Raw genomic sequence first — 19,494 nt, forward strand, 5'->3', positions numbered from 1 at the left:
TGGTGCGAAATTTAATATCAAAACAATTTGTGACAATTCAGGTAACCAAACCACCCCTAGGTGCATGTTAGAAGAGTCCACAGGATGTTGCTTCATGTTGTCGACGCACAATTTTATGCCCAAAATTGTTTAAGACATTTCAAAAAGATAAACTAATTTGAACTTCAACAAATTACTGCAGCAATTAACTGTGAACCTGTGAAATGCAGACAATGAAATGTTAACATGACCAGTTCAAATATCTAGCATTTACAGTGGGTTCAATCTTCTGCAACTATGGGCTTAGACACATGAAATCTACCACCTTGCCTCCAAATTGGAGTACAGAAACTGCTTAATAAATTATTTCCAAAATCATGTCCTTTCATTAAGCTTTTATCTAAAAAGAGTAATACTAAGATTAGCAAATTAGTTCAATAACACCAGGTAGTATAGAAAACTTCCTAGGAAGGAATCCTAAGAATTCTCCATCAGACTGAACATATATCGAGCCATTGCTTCCAATCTCTTCGACTTCAATTGAACGTGCCCTGCAAAGACAAATAAAACTGTTGAAGAATCTCATAAACAAAAACCAAGCTAAGTAGATTATAAACAGTTCATTTCTAGTGTCTCGTATGTTAAATGAATCATGCACAAATAAAAAATTGCTGGAGAAATTTTACTCCTCGACTTTCATACTTTGACAAAGAACCTTTTGCATTAAAGTGCTTAATAAGGAAACGCAGACGAAGAGAAGGAAAAGCATCCCAGTCACAGATGAGAGTCGTGATTCAAATATGAATACACAAAGACCCCTTAAAGTGACTATTGGAGGTTCTTATGGATATTGTAGTATATGACCTGGGAAACCCCCAAGACTAGGTGTTAAAACACAGAATCATAAAGACATACTTTCTCAAAAGCTGAAACAAAAACCAGTAGCTATGTATACAGAGGCGGATCCAGGATTTCGGCAGGATGGGTGCACTATTAAGAAGAGGTGGATCCAGAATATAAATTTTACGGGTTCAACATTTAGTTCTTAGTACCCATTGCACTTTTGGAATTATAAGTTCAAATTTTTGTTTTTTTAAATAGTAATTTTCTTACATCTATATCTATTTTCCATGTTGAAAATATTGAGATCATTTGAACCTATTGACTATATGCTACATCATACACTGCTACTAGTTTTAATATGCACATTTTGTTTAATCATATAAAATTTTACAGCGACAAAAGAAGAATAAGAATTTCAATGTGTAAATTTTGAAAGAATTAACCAAACAAAAAAAGAAATAAAAAGAAAAAGTACTTAATTAATACCCAAAAAAAATACCAGACACGCCCATCTCCCATGGGCGTCTACTTATAGAAAAAAAAAGGAAAAAACAACAAGATTGACATAAGATTTGAACTCACAACCTCACCTAGAGAGGTACACTCAATAACCATAACATCATATAATACTTTGAGCATGAGTGCACACACATACATTTAAATATTTTTTGAAAAAATATAACATTACTATACATGATTTAGGGCGGGGAGCATGGGTTCACGTGCCCCATGGAACCCCCTAGATACGCCCCTGTATGTATAAACTCTGTAGTGATGCAACATGCACTGTTGCACTACTGTAAACAATGGGCAATCTGGAATTCACAATAAAATTTGAAGAAGAGATGAGAAATGCTTTTTTCTTTCTGAAGCAGTGGCGCTACACCTTCTTGAAGATACATTTTTCACTGATAAGTGTGTCCCATTGTACAGCTTATGCATTTTGAAAATGAAATCATACCACTTGAAGTCCTGCAGGATGACCACCTGCACATTAAGTAATTAGTCACAGTAAGTCACATCTAAACAGTTCTTGGAAAACAGAGATGTTGAAAATAATGACCAAGGACAGGCAAAGAGAAATCATTCCACCTCATAATCCCCGCTTGAGGGGTTGGCATTTGGTGTAATCTTCATTCCGCCACCAAAATATTTTGCATTCCCAATACAAAGAGCAGTTACTTGGGAACATACTTCCCAGTCCCCCTCATCAACCTAGATCATCATGTTGTTTTTCTACTGATAAGTAAGGACAAGCAAAGCAGAAAGACTGACTAATATATATTGACTATGCAGAGCATTGCAAAATGAACCACCACCCTCGCTACAAATAATTAAGAAATACCCAACTCCAGCAGGTAAACCAAACTGACCTTGATCCTTAAATCTTGGTTGTGGTGCCGAAAGAAAGCTTGCAAAGCACCAATAACATAACATAAGTTTCCAAATTTCTTGTACCTTGAGGCATAATAACCTGCTTTTGCACTTCTGCAAAACATTAGAAGTTACAAGGTTCAATCAGATGTATTTGCTGATCAGATGCTAGAACTGCATTGGCACACAAGAATACGACTACTCACTAAGAATGGAATGAAGGCGACAAAGCCAGGAATTTTAGTTCCTTTCCCACAATTTGCTATATGCTAGAATCAGATCCCCTTTTCCATGCAATGCCTAACTTTGGTGAAGACTCAATTCCTTGAAGGGGCAAATACAAGGAGAACAGAATGGAGTAAATCCAGAGAATGTAGAGGACACGCCTAGCCTGTCTAATCGTTTTATTCAATGCCAAATTTTGGTGAAGACTCAATGCCTTGAAGGGGTAAATAAAAGGGAAATAGAATAGAGTAGATTATGGTGAATGTAAGGACACGGCTAGCCTGTCTAATCTTCCTAAGAATTAACCTCACTCACACCTTAACAAGAATCACAATTTTACGGGGGTTCCGGAGCAATGAAATCAGCAGTAATACAGGAATTACCAATCCAATTAATAGCAGAGTGGGAATGGATCCAGGATTGCAGATTCCCCTCCCCTCCCCTCACCAAGTGTCAAACATAACCTTAGACTTAGGAATCTTTAGAAACTGTCCTTACAGATGAATATCGGCAACATTGATGAAGTAATGGGATTCTCCAATTTCTCCAGTTATGCATCCAACATCAATTTTGGATTTCAGCCCTACAAAAGACCTAAATCAGACTTTCTTCAGCAAAAGGAAGGAGAAGGCGAAGGATAGAAATACTGAAGCTGTTACTATAGAGTAGGACATCTCTTTTTCTCTCCTTTTTATTAGAAGACAAAATAATATTTCAGATCAGAAGTTTCTACAGCAAGAGATGGAGTCTTTCTGCCAAGTACCTTTAGCAATGCGTTCTATGGCGTCATGAGGATCATTTTTCCTGATGAGAAGCAAGACCATCTATAAATACCAATACGCTATGCAAGGAAATGACAAAAAATTAAGCTACAAAAACAGCAGAAGTTCCAGTTACCAGCCAAGCGTCCTGGCAAAGTCAGATCCAGTACCTAAAGGGATTATCTGTTAAGAAAGGAGACCATTTAGGTATCTTCACATGATAATTGATACCAAGCAGTTTATGATGCAACTAACACACAAAATGAACTTCACAAAATCTCAAGACAAGCTTTTCAATTTGATGTAAACAACGCCAATCAGCCAATGGTGACTTACGCCAAGAGCAGTTGAATGGCTGGAGTTCATATCATGATTACAAACAGGTTTTCCACTGCAGAAGAAGCCATTAACAACCTGAAACAATTGAGCAAAAAGTTAATAATGAGCACAGACATCATGTGCCAACAGGAAAAAAAAACATGAAACCCTGTTTGAGCTATAATATCTGCTGGCTGTCATAGAAGTTGCAGCAAAGAAAAGCGAGCAATAAGACAATTTCAAGGAAAAAGTGATAAGGGAATTTTATGACTAAGCCAAAATGATGATATACTACCACCAGCTACCCATAATGGCAGGTGAGAGAAACTTACATGAACACTATTCCACCTGCTGTTTATTTGTTACTTGACAGTTTTTAACTGGATAGCAGTTCTGGGCTACTAGAAGCAATGGGAGTTATTAATTTTCTTCTTATCTGTGCCAGAATACTATCTAAGTGTCTTAAGGTTGGATGAACCTTAGAAGAAAAGACAACTGAAAATCTTAACCCAAGAGAGGTTCAGAGGCAAATGCGGAAAAACAAATATAGAATTTAAGTGATAGCCAAACACAAGCCACACCACTCCTTTCAGTTTCCTTCTTTTGTGCTAACTACATGTACGTGAGCAGATGTGTGAAAGCAGAAAGAGGAGATTTTAGATTTCAAGAAAGAAGCAGGATGCACCTCATGAAGAGTCCCATCACCGCCCACTGCAATTACAGCATCAGCTCCTTCACGGATAGCCTGACAGCACAATTGAGATGAAAGTTTCTGCATTCTACCTGATACTAGCTTAAAGCACAGATGTTTAGGTGTTTACCTCTCTTGTTATATCAATGGCATGAGAAGGACCTGAAGTTAAAGATTCGCATATCTGGTCAAAATAGAGAGAACTTTTTCACCTAAACAATCATTAATAAAGAACTATAGTCTATCGGAGCAGCGCCATTGCATTTGACATTTATTTCCATTTAAGTTACAGCACGTCGATCAGTTACATGTAGGACGGGTATATCCTACCAGTTGAAAATTCTTATGAAAATCAACTTATATGATACTCCCACCATATTTAATTTAGAATTGAGAATAAGAGCAGGCTTAAAAATGTTAGGTTCTCTAGTATTTACTGGGAGAACATAAAATGAGATTGTGAGGATCTCTTGGATACTCGTGCATGAAAAAGAGAGATGTTACCAATATGTGCTTCATCACCTCATTCATTTTTAAAGCCTTGACGTGTTGTAAAAACTTACATTGACCAAAACCCTGAATTTCCAGAAGTACTGGAATCAAAATTTAACTCAACATATACAATCTAGTTCATGAGAAGTCTAACAACCCTGGTATTTGAGAATTTTGAAAGTGGTTCTGAGCATTGACCACTACCGTATGTTATAGTTCTTGACTTTATATGAACATTCTCACAAGTCTACTAACGGAAGGCATCTTTCAGTGTCATAACAATGGTATCCGCCAAAAACAGCCATAGATTGCAGGAAACTGGTGTGTGTGTGTGTGTGTGTGTGTTGGGAGGGGGGGGGGGATCACTTTCAAAAAGGGGTAGAAAATAAAGAAAAGATATGCTTTTGTGAGCAATTACAAAGTTGTACCTTCTGAAAGAAATTGCCTTAACATATTGAAACAAAACATCAAATTCATATGAAAACACAATACTTTCATAAAAACAAGAAAATAAACATTACACGTTCTACTTTCTACCAAAGTTAGAAACTTAAACATCGGAAAAAAAAAAAAAGCAAGGAAAAAACATAAGTTGGAAAAACTCACATTACAGTCATCACCAAAGCGAGACCTAAGGAAAGGAAGTAGCTTCTTCCATTGCTGAACCGTTGTTCCATTAGCTCCTGCTCCAATAAAATCAAAACAGTAATCAATCATATAAACCTCAATCCCCAAATGCTGCTATTTAATTCCTTTATATTAATTCAGTTCATTGCATTCCAATATAAAAATAAAAAAACACGTTATTCAACACCTTAATTCGAAAAAACAACAAAGACAAAATTTATGAAAGAAACAAAACCTCGGGGATTAACGACGAAGACGAGGTCACGGCGGCGGCGAAGGGAAGCGCCGCCGCGGAGAGCCGTGCAGTCGGTTGAAGAGAGATCTGAAGCCATAGGCTGTTCTGCTCTGATTAAAGAAGGATTTCTCGCCATTGCAACTGCTACTATACCTTGATATATAATCATTCTTTGTAGCAATAAATTTTTATATATACTCTAATAATTATGGTAAAAGGGCACACCTTTCTATGTGGGGTTGGGAGGTTTTTGATGAGGATACAGAGAGTGATTAAAAGCTTTTCAAATGATGATCAATGGGAGTGTTGAGAGTTGAAAAAATGAAATGGGGTTTGCTTAGTTGTGTAATTACTGAGTAATTTTTGGACTAATAGGCTTCTGTTTTTGAATTCCAATCCTTTGTTGTGTCCTTTTGTTGTTTAAATCCGTTTGCTCGTCTCTTTTGTTTTCCCTTTCATACAACGAAAAGTCACTTAACGCCAAAATGTTAGAATTAATGGCAAAAGGCCAAATATAGTGGCTATAGTTTCGAAAATGGTCTAAAATAACTCTCGTTATACTATTCGATTATCTATTACCTCTAAGCTCATACTTTGGATTCGAATATAAATCTCATTTAAACGGAGGGACACATGTCATCGTCGTATTGGCAAATTCTAAATATCTTCTAATTAATTAAAATGACTCATTACCCATACCCGAATTTTTTAAAAAAATTACTAAAAACTGAAAAAACGAAAATATTTTTTTTTCAGTTTTTTTTATAAAAAAAACTGCTTTAAAAAAACTGAAAAAAAGATACTTAAAATTAATTTTCTAAAGCAATTAAAAACTGAAAAAATCTGAAATATTTTTAAGTAAAAACTGGAAAAAAAAAATATTTGTTTTTTCAGTTTTTACAAAAACATTGCTTTAGAAAATTACTTTTTAGTTTTTTTTTTTAGCTTTTACAAAAATATTATTTTAGAAAATATTTTTCAGCTTTTTTTTTTAAAGCAGTTTTTTTGTAAAAACTAGAAAAAAAAAGTATTTTTTTCCAGTTTTTAGTAAAAAAAAAATCAGTTTTTTGCAGTTTTTACAAATAAAATTGCTTTAGAAAATTAATTTTCAGTTTTTTTTCCAGTTTTTATAAAAAAATTATTTTAGAAAATACTTTTCAGTTTTTTTAAAGCATTTTTTTTGTAAATACTGGGGAAAAAAATATTTTCGTTTTTTTCAGTTTTTAGTAAAATTTCTTTTTGTTTTTTCTAGTTTTTACAAAAAAAAATATTATTTTTCGGGTATGGGTAATGAGTCTTTTTAATTAATTAGGAGATGTTTAGAATTGACCAACAGGACGATGACACGTGTCCCTCCGTTTAAATAAGGGAGTATATTTGAACTCAAAGTATGACTGCAGGGGTATAGATAACCCAATAGTATAACGAGGGGTATTTTAAAACCATTTTCGAAAGAAGAGAGGTGTATTTGGCCCTTTGCCGTAGAATTAATGATTAAAAGGTTATTAGATGGGATCTCTTTTGGATTTCTTGTCATTAAACCAAGTGCCTTATGCAGGATTAGCAATCTAGGGATTGTAACATACACATTATTAATTACTAAATAATTAATTTATCGTATTAATTATTACCGTGTATCTCTTCAGAGGCACTTTAAATTCGCCAAAACTTATAAATTGTTCTGTTTTGCTAGAATTAGAGGTATACATCTTGGAACAGTGGCTTCTATTCAAGTGCTTTTTCATGCGAATTTATCACAGTATTTTTATTATTTACTAGGAAATACGAATAAATATGAGAACAAAAAAAAAATGAAAATGAACCTTTTTTTACCATGTTTGTGCTCTTCATTTGCACAAACTGTGATTAAATAAGTCAATAATCAATATGTACAATCAACTGTGAAATATGTTTATCACGGTATTTTTATTTTTAAATACGAAAAAAATGTGTTTAGTTGGCACAAGTCTAAGTAAGAGAGCTAGTTTTATAAACTTGTTCAAGTTAAAATGTCAACTTGTGTATTAAGCTTTCCAAATTAATGTTGCTATAGTTAAAAATGTACCTTAAAAAATATTTTTCTAATTTGTTGAAAATAATTTCTGCCTAATGATAAAATTGTCTTTCTTGAAAGTTTCGTTTCTTTTATTTTCTACTAGTAACTAGTAATATTAACTTACTCTTGTATAGTTATCACAAGCGTATTTTTTAAAACTATCAAAATTTTAAAATAAATTTTCTAGATAACATTTGTTACGGTAGAGCAAATAAATTTATTTTAAAAAATAAATTTAAGTAGGCAAAGTCATCTCCTTGGTCACGTTTTTGCTAGAAGAACAGAGAACCCCCAGCCTTGTCTCTCTCATCTCCTCCTCCTCTTCTCCATATATACGACTATATACACACATATATATACACATGTCTACCTATGCAAACATATACGTATAGATTTATGTATCTATCGCAATCAATTGAACGATTTTGAATTTGCACCCCAAACCCCTCTCTCTTGATCCAGGTAGAATTATCAACCCTAGCTTTGCAAAAAAAAAAGATCAATTTTAACATCAGTTTACGAAGGAAAACCCTAGATTGTGCGAATCGTATTGAGCATTACCTGCTTGTATATAATCCTGGGAGAAAGGAAAAGAGAGAGGTTGTAGGCAATATTAGGTTTTTGCATTGTTTATATCAGGAGGTGGAAGTTGAATTGAAAATAGCTGAGCTGATTTTGTCGCATATTTTACTGGATCGAAGCTTGAATTACTGTTGGGTAGCTGTGAATAATTCGTTTCCGGCTTAATTTGAATGAAAGTTTCTGGAATTTTGATAGGTGCTGACATTGGGTTGATGTTTTACGATTTTGGTGTTGGTTTGATCATGTTATAAATACTGGTCCTTTATTGCAATTTTGGATTATTGGAATCGCTTTTCTTCTGGGGGTTGATTTGAAAGAAGTTTTGTAGAAGATGGACTTGAATCTCGGTTATTATTGTTGATTGATTTCTTGTATCAAGTTTTTTTTGTGGGTGAAGCATAGCTGGTGCACAAGTTGTTTTACGTTGTATTGCAGAATGAGCTTGGAGAATGAGGATCGAAGCGCCACCAATCACGTTTCTGAAATTGGTGAAGTCCGGAAGTAATGATATAACATTCTTGTTCAATTAATAACAGGGCCAGTTGCAGCTTATTCTATTTTCTTGGAGGCGTTGGTCTGTTATCATTTTTGTTTATTAACTTTTTGAAATGTGAATGTTCTTTGCAATGACTCAGGCATTCGAAAGTATCATATACAAGAGAGTTTCTTTTGTCACTCAGTCAACTGGAGATTTGCAAGAAGATACCAACTGGATTTGATCAGTCGATCCTGAGGTAAGAGTGTTTGCATAACATGCCATTTGCTTGAAATCTAGGAGCAATTATTGTTTTACTCTCCCATATTTTATTGGTATTGCTCTATTAGGTAGTTTTGTTTTGGTTGGCATGGAAAGGATTAGTAATGTGCATTTTACAATTTAAATAGTGAGCTTGAGGACACCTCACGTGGCATACAAGACCGCCAAAGAATACCTGGAAGCTTGCCCTCTCAAGGTTTCAGACGTAATGATTATAGTTCATCTCCACCTACTCGTGGGGATTCTGATGGCAATTCAAGAGGCATTTATGGAAGATGGGAAAGCCGTTCCTCTGGGCGTAGTGATCGAGATAGTGATTCACAATCAGATAAAGATTCAGGTACAACTGATATTCTTTCATATATAGCTGTTCTCTATGTTATACTTGATTGTTTCGATTCCGAATACATATTTGCATTCTATGGTTATTAATGGGTTGTAAGATTACTGTGGTGGTTGTATAGCATTTCAATCCATGATTTTAAAATTTACCGCCCTGAGACCACAGACTAGGGATTCACATATCCCTTGTCTACTTTGTAGTAGAGTTGATTTTTCCAGTGCAGAATTGGTCCTTTGCTTGATCCTAGGCCGGCCAGCATAACACTTACCTGGGGTCAAGTACGCTTTGTGCCTAACCATAACATAAAATGTAGCTTATTCATGAGATACAATTATGTTGGAGAATACCTTGAGAAAAAACTGCTGCTTCCAGAAGACTACTCCGTCTCTTCTTTGGTGTATCCTGAAGCAAGTTGAAATTTAACAAATCATATATGCTTTCATTACCTGCACGAACAAAGATCGAACTGCAGAATCGATTAGCCAGAAGTGTTGAGGAGGACATGTATTCAACACCTTTGGCTATAAAATAGGTATTCAATGGCTGGAAGATATACTAATTGGTTAATTGGAGCCAAACATTTGGAAAAGGTCAAATTTTGTGTTTAGTTGGAAGAAGATGACCAAAAGTTCAGGCCTTTTGATTTGAAAAATTCGAGGTGGAGTTGCTGTAACTACTAATGAGGCCTTTGCCCCCGATTGATGGGTCCTTCCTATTTGTGATCTCATAATGTGAAGCTGATGTAAGTGGCTGTCCCTGAGTAATATTGAAATAACAAAGGCCATTAATGTGAATAACTGGGATTAATCTTCGCAACCAACTAATGTAGAAAGCTCGGGCTAAGAATCATATGGAATGTTAAGGGGTATTTAATAATCTAAGGTTTTCCTAGAGGTTTTCTTTACTAAATAGCAAATATCACATGCTCATGTTACATGGATTTGCTATAGGAAAATTGTGATTTAGGACTAAAGTGTGAGTCTGAATAACTAGAGAGGTCATTTTGTTAGGAACATCATGTTGTAGGTGTCTCATCTGCCAAGCTTGGTGATTCAGGGTACCACCGTCAAATGAGTTATCGCTCGGGTAACAATCCAGGAGTATTGATGCGATCTAAACATAATGCAAGCATACTAACCGCACAAGTAGTACAACGCAGAAAAAGTGCTGATCATATGAGGATTATATTATATGTACGATTTCTTTTAAAACAAAAGAGGATTATGTTATATATACTATCAAGATTTTTCTTTTATATTTGTTATTTGAGAAACAGATTTAGTTGTGAAGATCAAGATCTATTGACCGTTATGAACAATTAAACTGGTGTATGCAAAGTAGAAAGGGAAATGAGACCGTGTAAGACTTAAGAGTAATATCATGAAAAATAATGCTGGAATCGACTTTTCCAAGACAAATGCTAAGGTTAACAAGTGCTGGAATGTCCCATATTGGTTGAGGAATGAACTGTTGTCTCCTTATATTTTATTTGGCAATTCTCACCTCATGAGCTAGGTTTTTTGCGTTGAGTTAGGTCAAATGTCCATTTTCTTAACTTGGAATCAGAGCCAAACCTATCCTTTTGCTTAGTTTACCCAATGTAGGGCCCCTATCCACGCTCCAAATGTCCAGCATTGCGCATGTAGTGTTAGAATGGTCCACAGTAGTTGAAGGAATGAACTATTGTCTCCTTATACAGTATGGTCTTGGGCAATTTGTTCATTTTATGCGCATGTGCATGTGGGTACTAAATGGTAATTTTCCCTTAAGAAATTTATTTAGCGACAGATCCTGGTAGACGCTATGGGAATCAAGCACGCCGCACTTGGCAGAGTTCTGAGCATGATGGGCTTCTTGGAAGTGGTTCATTTCCCAAGCCATCTGCGTATGCATCTGGAATATCTGCAGCTAAGGTCCGAGCAAGTGATAACTATCAGCTTAATAGGAGCAATGAGCCATACCATCCTCCTCGCCCTTATAAGGTGAATTTTCACTTTATCATTGCTGTCCAACATGATGCGCACTTGCTTGATCTGCTGCATGATTTGTCCCATCATTTCAGATTATGGTTTAAAGATCTTTGAAAGGAATTTAACTTATATCAATTTTATTTTTGCAATACCTTCAGGCAATGCCTCATTCTCGTAGAAACACTGATGCATGCAATGATGAGACCTTTGGTTCAATTGAGAGTGCAAGTGAGGACAGAGTGGAAGAGGAAAGGAGGAGAAGAGGTATTACCTCTTTCAGTAATATCATGCATGGCTCTTACGGTGCTATATATATGTATGCAACTTTGATGAGTTTGTGGACGATTGAGTTTTGATTGACTTTCTCTCAGCTTCTTTTGAGTTGATGAGGAAGGAACAGCAGAAGACTCTTCAAGAGAAGCAGAAATCAAATGCAGAGAAGCATACAGCTGAGTATGACTCGGACATTTCAGTACTGCTGGAAGATAATAAAAAGGATAGGAGGCTTCTGGACAAGAATGCTGAAGTTGATATAACGACCAGCCAGCCTTTTGCAAACAATGAATCTGGAAAATCATCTTCCTCTTCACAGAATCTCCCATCTAGACCACTTGTGCCCCCAGGCTTCAAAACCACTGTTTCAGATAAGAATTCTGGCTCAGCAACTTTGAACCATTCATGTTTGACAGAGGTATTTACTTGTACTTCCATAGTTTGTCTTCTGTAGAATATAGTTGCGCATGAGCCTCAACTCAGGTGCATCATTATTGGAGAGGGAGTAATCCACTCTGCATTGTGCATTAATTAGCCTGGTGAATCCACTCAGCATTGTGCATTTTATTGGCCTGACTTTTAGTGATATTTTCCTCCCTCCCTATCCTAATGATGGGCTTTAGGAAAAGGATCCAAGGGGGCAGCTGTGGGAAACTGGGAATTGATGATTCTTTTTCCATCTTTGCTATTTTCTTATTTAATTTACATTATATAAGACCCCATCCCCAAAGCCCTTTTTTTATAATGAAGAAATCCCTTGAATTTTGTTTGAATGGCACTAAGGGGCCGTCCATCTAAACTAGCTCTAGATTCTGGAGCCCTCAAAGTAAGTGATATTGTCTATGCTTCTCTTGTCTTCCTCTATTCAGGGAGAGATAGGTTTAATGTACTTTTTCGTTCATTGTTCATCTTTTCAAGACGAACTAGAGACTGTGAAATATATACAGATCTCTGTGAGTTGCAATTTTCTTCTACCTTTTGGGCCTGTCTTCAGCAGTAGGTGATAGACTGCTGTTAGGCATCCTAATCCTTAATAATGTTTAATAGCTTAGTTTAGTCCCATCTCTCTCTCTCTCTCTCTCTCTCTCTCTCTCTCTCTCTCTCTCTCTCTCTCTCTCTCTCTCTACACACACACACACACACACACATACATATATATATATATATATATATATATATATATATATATATATATATATATATATATATATATATATATATATATATATTATGTGTGTGTGTGTCAATTAGATCTTCATGAATCTAAATGATATTTTCTTTAACTGCCTGCTCTTCATATCACTTCAACAGATAGGAAAGCATGAAACTGAAGAAATTCTATTGGAAGCCAAGTCCGACGCCCAAAATGGTATCTATCAGAGCTTAGAAAGACAAAGTTCCCGAGAAATTAGTTCGAGTGATCAACTTGAACGCAAGAGTTTGCATGCTTCAATTCTGAAGAAGAATGACCAAATTGTGAACTTATCAGTGAACTCAGATGATTCTGACAGGAAATATAGCATGGAAGATCATTCACGCCGGACTTCAAGTCTAGATTTAAACGAGCCTGCAATTTTGGAACTCAGTGCCCAGAATTCAGGGGGCAAATTTGTTGCGGAGTCCAATATCAACCATTCAACATCTATCCTGGATAAGATTTTTGGAAGTGCCATTGCAAATCTCACCGACTCTGATGCTCCAGTTATGGTAAATTTTGTTCATGCTTTATGACTCGGTGTGCTATTTGAATCTCGGTTTGTTATTCCTAATGCAATCCTGTGAAGCCCCATGACCCTCGTCCTTTTGCAGTTCACCTCAAATTTCTTCATGTTTTCCAAACCACGTAGGTTGAAATGGGTTATTATTTGGGATGATCGTAATGTTGTACATAGATTCATGAGTAATTCATTACTGGACTTGCAATTGTTTTCATGAATCCTGGGTGGTAACATGTCATTTCATCCACACCAAAGATTATGACAGTATCCTTAACATAGGAAAACAATTTTAAAGACGCCCTATTATGACTGGATTGGTGCAGGAACATATACAATCAATAGGATGGATGTTTTCTTTTATTTTTAATGTGATCTGCAGAAATGCTAGAGATCAGCTTGTCTATTTGTTTTCCTCTTTTATTCGGACTTATTTAGACGTCAAAACTTCTCACTTTCTGGCATCCGTTCTAACTAGTTATTTTTTGGCTCGACCATGTTGTCCAGAATGAAGATAGTAAGCCTAATGACAAATTAGACCCCAAAGCTGTTCAGTCATCAAAATTTGCTCATTGGTTTTTCGAAGAAGGTATATCCATTTCTTTTTTGTTTTTCCCCCTGGTTTTCCTACTGATTCCTATCAAAATCTCTTGAAATCTTATGTAGATGGTCTCATCTCATTTATGTCGTTACAGAAAGGAAGCTGGAAGATGATTCTTCATCAAGTAGGCCTAGTGATTTGCTTGCATTAATTGTTGGTGGTGATAAAAACAGAAAGCAACCCTTTGAGGGTAATACTTCGGAACAATTACCATCAGAATTCTCCTATCAAAGTCTTGAGCCTACAAGTAAGTTTGTCTCGAATTTACCTTCTTCACTGCTTGCCGGGCCTGAGCTTGTGTATAAGTCCAGTAAAAGGGAGGCAGCACCGATGATCCTTACTTGTGAAGACCTTGAGCATACAATGTTGTCAGAGTTCAGCGAAAAAAAGTCTAGTTCACAGCCACAAGGCTGGAGTACTAATCGCACAAAGACTGAAAAACCTGTAAATGTGGATAGCCAGGCATCTCAGCACCTCCTTTCATTATTACAGAAGGGGCCAAATCTTGGAAATGTGACACAGAGGTCCAATGCTGGCATTGAATCATTGGAGGCACATGGTGAGACTACCGTGCAAGACAGATCTAAGAAGGAAGATAACAATAGTCATGCTTCAGGGAATACACTTACTCTTGAATCACTTTTTGGAACTGCTTTTATGACGGAATTACAATCTGCACAAGCTCCAGTTTCAGTTCAGAGGATTTCAGTTGGTTCTGGGCTAAATGATTCTCAGGAATCTCAAAAGTCGTCATTGCCTAGTTCTGACGATACCCTTTCTTCTTCGATAATTGATGATATTGGACTGAGAGGAGCAACGAAGGAGAATAATGTCTTACCTTCAAAGTGCAGAGATCACTCAAAGCTGGATAAGGCAGAAAACTGGTTGGGATTCAATGATTCTTCGTTTGAAGTCAACTCCTTAAAGCGCCAAACTGAAGCGGTGTCCAGAAATGGTGATTATCGGGCTGGTGAATTTCGTCTACCTGAAGGAGAGAGCTTATTTAGTGTTGGTGATCCTTTGGTATCCCAGGTCCCAATGCCAGCAGGAAATATGAGTAAAGGTGACCTGGTGACTGTTAATTCAGTTGGCAGTGATCAAAGGTCTTTGGTGGGTCCAGGGGCACTACCCTTTCCAAGAGTTTCTCATGACCAGATTGAGTCTCAGATGCTTTTTCACCATCTTCGTGCTCAACCATCATCTTCTCAGTTTCATCCTTTGCAAATGAGTCAAGGGAAACCATTACTTCATCAATTGGATTCTCGTCCTGCACATTTGAACTCTCAGATTTTCTCTGGTCCAGAGGGCATGATTCAGCACGATGCTCTTCCCGGTCATCAGTTTGCCGGAAGTATGATGAGACCTCCATTTCACCATCCGAATGCTAGGGTGACAGGATTTGATCTTCCTGCTCATCATCCTATGTTGCAGCAGATGCAAATGTCTGGAACTCACCCCCCTCATCTGCTACATGACCGTCTAAACAGTGGTCCAGTTCCTTCACATTCCAGTAATCAGGCTGCTGGCTTTGTGCATGAAGCTAACCCGATGCAAGGGTTCCCTTTTACGTCTCACCAAGTCAACATTAATGGACTTGGGATGCAAGTTCCAGGTAAAGCCTTGATGTGCCGTCTCTACTGCTCCATGTGTGTGTCTTGTTCTTCTTTGGCTTACACCTCAATATTATGTTGCTCTTCTCTAATCTTGCTCAAGTTAAAGCAAAGAGTTTCTTGATCTTTGCAACAGCTTCTGCTTATTTCTTAGTTCTATTATCGCAATGTTGATATTGCTTTCTTTCCTGCTATCCTCTGTCTGCACCATCGCACTAACATGGTTTACTGACAAAGACATAAGCCTGAATTGCAGCTTGTTAGGAGTTACTCCGTTAGTTACTGCCTCCATACACCTAACTGTTAAATGTATTTCCACAACTTACTCATTTTTCAGAGGCTCTCTTTCCTGTTAGGCTTTGAGTTGTTATCAAGTCGAAATTATGATTAATGCTTTCTATCAGTAGCCTTAGCTTTCCTTGGAAAACCTGTAGGTTAGTAAATCATTTCTCCTCAAAGGAAGTAGGTATCTGCTTATTCTTTTTCCTTTCCTTTCTGCAGAGTAGTTTTCGTGGTATACTGGTGTTACTACTATGCCTTTTTTTTCCCCTATTGCTACAAATTACTCTGTTTGCTTTTGAGGCTTGAACAAGTAAAATGCTATCCCCATGGCCACTTCTTTTCTGGATGCTATGTCTCATGATTTATACCCTGCTGAATATCAATGGACGCTAAAAATCTAGAACATATTAGAATATATTGTGCACATATCATGCATTCTTAAAGAGGGTTTGCACTTAGTCCTTTAATTCGTGCTACTTTTCTGATTGAGGATGAATACTCTATCGATGTTCCACTCTGTTTTTGAGTTTACATCATATTCTTTTCGTTCTCGGGGCCAGATATCAACAGCAGAAACAATCATCCTGAGGCCCTGCAAAGGATTATTGAGATGGAGCTTAAGGCTTCAAAGCAGAATCACACTTTTCCTGCTGGGCGTGGACAGGGGATGTACGGCCACGAGCTTGACATGGGATTGCGATATAGATAGTTGGCCATGTAAGGTTAACATTTTTCATGTGGTACTCATTTACCATCACCTATGTGCAAGTATTTGGTAAACATATCAGGGGAAATGACATAAGTGTTAGATTCTACTTTCTGGGTACTTTGGGAGGGGGGGTTAGTGTCATCTACATACGCCATTGAGGAGTGGCTGGAAAGGGCCTCTGTATCGACAACTCTTACTATATTGTGCAAACATGGTTGTGCAAATTGTCAGTTCATATTGATCTTCCCTGTGTTCCTAATTTGGTTGTTGCCTGCTCTCTTCCCTTTTCTTGGACTTCTTTTTTATTGGCTTAACCAGTTTCAAAGTAGTTGGACTTCGTTCTTGAAGAATTTCATTCTATCGAAGAGTCGTTTACGATTTCAATTCTTGTACATTTTGTTTTCCCAATACATCTTAAAAGTACTACTAATAGTTTGATTTGATTTCTAAACAATGCTATTGAAGTAAAAAAATGTTCTAGTTAAGAATAAGTAAAATATTTATTTCAACTGAATAATTGACGAATTATCTCCCCTATGATTGATCAACGAACGTCCCCGTTTTAAGTTTTATTAGTTAAAACATAGTATTATCAAGTAAGAAAGAAAAATTTGGCAGATTGCCACATTCTCTACGTCCTTACCCGGTTACCCCTCTTCTTTAGTAAGATATTTCTTCATTAAATTATTTTCTTTAACGAATAACTGTAAGGTTTCCCCAAAGGCAATTAATTATCCAAGAGTCTAATATCTAGTGCAATAATGAATAATCACAATTCAACGAGGTGAATTAATATTCAGTAATATGGCCGTTTTCGATATAAAGCGCTCCCACCAAGATTTGTTACTCCATAATAACATTTTGCTTTCATCAAAGGTGGAAATTACCATTATTATTGCTTTTCTTCTAGTAATACTTGAATGTGAATTTAATATAAATATACTTCCTTGCCTAAATGGAAATTACAATGTTACTATTTGAGGAGTTAGTTTTTTTTTTTTAATTGTGACTTTTTCAAACATTATTTAAATACAAAAAAATTGCAATTTATTTTTTTGGATAGTTTCTATATTTAAATCTTTTACTTTTGCGAATATCAAAATTTAAACCTATATACAGTTATACACACAGTAGCCCGGTCTTGTGGCCTCGTGAATTACGTCTCCCATTCCCATCTGTCGCATCAACAAAAAGGGCGCGTCTGTCTGTTACTTTGGCGGCAAAGCGCAGTACTCAGTATTGAAGAGAAAGGGACATTCTCTCTCATTGGTAATCCCCTCTCTCTCTCTCGATTTTACTTCCCAATCCTCCTTTCGTCAAGAAAATAATTTAATTACTGATCATCTCACATGGTAAGTTACTCATTAATTTGTGTATCCGTTGGCTTGTAGTACTAGTTTTCATTAACTACTAATCTGTATTTTCAAAAAGAATAAAGCAGAATCATGTTTGAATTCGAACTACCTATTGACTTAGCGCAGTACTACATTCAGAAAAACTAGGGTTTGAATTTCTTGTATCTTACATCGTTAAAGAAGTCAGGAAAAACCCTAGATTTAAACCCCTTTCGAAATTGCAGGTTAAGTTGTACTACTAGTACGATTACCAAGCAAACATGGTGCGTACAAAAGTAGAGATAAAGAGAATAGAGGATAAAGCTAAAAGGCATACCACTTTCACGAAACGTCGACAAGGTCTTTTTAAGAAAGCCAAGGAGTTGGTCAAAAGATGCGACGCTCAAGCCGCTGTTATCACGTTTTCTTTGGCCGGCAACGTCTTTGCCTTCGGCCATCCTTCTGTTGACGACATCGTAAACCGTTATATTGTCGCCACGTCAGCTCCTGAAGGCGATGAAATTCCGGTTCATAAAGAGACTGAAAAGAAGGATAAAGATGTAGTGATTGAGAATAATGTGGATCAGGAAGATGAAGAGACGACGTCGTTTGAGTTGCCAGTTGGAGATATGGGTATGGAGGAATTGGAGGAGTTTGAGGTTGCAATGGTGGAGATGAAGAAGAAGGTTGTTGATAGAATAAATGGGATAATTTCAAGCTCAAAGGAGGAGGATCTTGGATTGCCATATATACAGGTTTAACGTTGAACTGAATATACGTACGTAGCTCTATACAGATCAAGAATTTAGAGACATTAGTTAGTGGATTCTTTAGCTTCAGTATTATATAGATGTGATTTGCATGCAAGCTAGGATTTGATTTTAATTTTTCTCTTTAAAGGGGTCAAGGTAGATTTTGATTAGTTCCCCTATTAATACATGTTCTTAATAGTGAAAGATGCAATTACAAAGTAAAGTTCCTGAGTCATTGTGGTATCATTTGGTTTGTGCTTAGTATTAGACTTCTTACTGTTATTGCTGGTGTACTGATGCAAAAGGAAAACAAAAGAAACAGAGGAAAGTGATAAAGGAAAAGTCGATCTAATGCATTCAGGTGAATCGTGAAGCGATCAAATGTTTTCGATGTATCCTCTTACGAAAATGCGATCTTTAACACTATTCAGCGAAATGTTTTCAACACGAAATTCGTCGGCTGATTCTCCAGTTTTATCCGATATATTGTTAAAAAATATACTGGTTAGTTCCTTCATTTTTTGGCTGAACTTTAAGTTTTGGACCCAGATTTATGTGTAGAGGCATCCACTTGGTCACATTAGCTTCAAACAAATGACCTAAACTGATTGTTTTCCTTTTTCGTGCCTCAGATAGACTACCGGATTGGCAAGTCCGCGTATAACGAGATCTCAATCTTTAAGCTGACAAACATTAACCCTCTTCTTCTTTTTTCTTTTACTCAATGTTTTTCGTATTAATGTATCGGCTTAAGCTGTTTTATTGACGTCTGAAGACAGTTTTCTTTGAAGATACAAGACTCCAACCTTTTATCTGCCTATTGACTGACATTCGTCAAGCAGTAACATTACGTTACATACGAGTATGTTCTATAATAAACACTACATCATAGTAGTAGATACTCTCAGATCAATCCTTCTAGCTCATGCCATTCCTCGTTAAAATACAATGATTTATCAAGTTTA

At 36.5% G+C, this 19,494-nt stretch overlaps 3 protein-coding genes across 7 annotated transcripts; 2 read left to right on the top strand and 1 right to left on the bottom strand.

Moving 5' to 3' along the window:
- Positions 1 to 148: 148 nt before the first annotated feature.
- Positions 149 to 5,860, bottom strand: LOC107773149 (sphingoid long-chain bases kinase 2, mitochondrial-like). The gene is made up of 12 exons (XM_075238356.1): positions 5,546 to 5,860; positions 5,290 to 5,366; positions 4,322 to 4,375; positions 4,186 to 4,245; positions 3,519 to 3,596; positions 3,319 to 3,365; positions 3,185 to 3,225; positions 2,920 to 3,004; positions 2,196 to 2,310; positions 1,915 to 2,037; positions 1,709 to 1,809; positions 149 to 530 (listed from the first exon to the last, which is right to left on the bottom strand). Exons 1-12 carry the CDS (start codon positions 5,712 to 5,714, stop codon positions 401 to 403), a joined length of 1,080 nt encoding a protein of 359 aa, XP_075094457.1. The 5' UTR covers positions 5,715 to 5,860; the 3' UTR covers positions 149 to 400.
- Positions 5,861 to 7,844: 1,984 nt separating this feature from the next.
- On the top strand, positions 7,845 to 16,702 carry LOC107773147 (uncharacterized). 4 transcript variants are annotated; one of them, XM_075238359.1, is made up of 10 exons: positions 7,845 to 8,684; positions 8,819 to 8,917; positions 9,069 to 9,280; positions 11,072 to 11,265; positions 11,412 to 11,517; positions 11,625 to 11,944; positions 12,838 to 13,233; positions 13,749 to 13,830; positions 13,937 to 15,454; positions 16,295 to 16,702. In XM_075238359.1, exons 1-10 carry the CDS (start codon positions 8,620 to 8,622, stop codon positions 16,441 to 16,443), a joined length of 3,141 nt encoding a protein of 1,046 aa, XP_075094460.1. In that variant the 5' UTR covers positions 7,845 to 8,619; the 3' UTR covers positions 16,444 to 16,702. The 4 variants fall into 4 exon arrangements, with proteins under 4 accessions (XP_075094460.1, XP_075094458.1, XP_075094459.1 ...); XM_075238357.1 differs by having other exon boundaries at positions 7,860 to 8,684; positions 11,054 to 11,265; XM_075238358.1 differs by having other exon boundaries at positions 7,860 to 8,684; positions 11,066 to 11,265.
- An 876-nt stretch (positions 16,703 to 17,578) lies between these two features.
- Positions 17,579 to 18,764, top strand: LOC107773152 (uncharacterized). Of its 2 annotated transcripts, none has more exons than XM_016592601.2 (2): positions 17,579 to 17,712; positions 18,023 to 18,764. In XM_016592601.2, exon 2 carries the CDS (start codon positions 18,059 to 18,061, stop codon positions 18,536 to 18,538), a length of 480 nt encoding a protein of 159 aa, XP_016448087.1. In that variant the 5' UTR covers positions 17,579 to 17,712; positions 18,023 to 18,058; the 3' UTR covers positions 18,539 to 18,764. The 2 variants fall into 2 exon arrangements, with proteins under 2 accessions (XP_016448087.1, XP_016448088.1); XM_016592602.2 differs by having other exon boundaries at positions 17,666 to 17,795.
- The last annotated feature ends 730 nt before the right edge of the window (positions 18,765 to 19,494 follow it).

The sequence above is a fragment of the Nicotiana tabacum genome, chromosome 19 (genome assembly GCF_000715075.1).
Source record: "Nicotiana tabacum cultivar K326 chromosome 19, ASM71507v2, whole genome shotgun sequence".
Lineage (NCBI taxonomy): Eukaryota > Viridiplantae > Streptophyta > Magnoliopsida > Solanales > Solanaceae > Nicotiana > Nicotiana tabacum.

What these genes read in the sequence shown, in the direction of transcription:
- LOC107773149 (XM_075238356.1), bottom strand. Translation starts at nt 5,714, where the DNA reads ATGATTATATATCAAGGTATAGTAGCAGTTGCAATGGCGAGAAATCCT. An exon ending in GCCATTCAACTGCTCTTGGC is followed by an intron (nt 3,366 to 3,518) that starts GTAAGTCACCAT and finishes CTTTCTTAACAG; the next exon opens with ATAATCCCTTTAGGTACTGG. An exon ending in CATAGAACGCATTGCTAAAG is followed by an intron (nt 3,005 to 3,184) that starts GTACTTGGCAGA and finishes GGTCTTTTGTAG; the next exon opens with GGCTGAAATCCAAAATTGAT.
- LOC107773147 (XM_075238357.1), top strand. Translation starts at nt 8,620, where the DNA reads ATGAGCTTGGAGAATGAGGATCGAAGCGCCACCAATCACGTTTCTGAA. An exon ending in ACAATCAGATAAAGATTCAG is followed by an intron (nt 9,281 to 11,053) that starts GTACAACTGATA and finishes TTTTCCCTTAAG; the next exon opens with AAATTTATTTAGCGACAGAT. An exon ending in ATCCTCCTCGCCCTTATAAG is followed by an intron (nt 11,266 to 11,411) that starts GTGAATTTTCAC and finishes CAATACCTTCAG; the next exon opens with GCAATGCCTCATTCTCGTAG.
- LOC107773152 (XM_016592601.2), top strand. Translation starts at nt 18,059, where the DNA reads ATGGTGCGTACAAAAGTAGAGATAAAGAGAATAGAGGATAAAGCTAAA.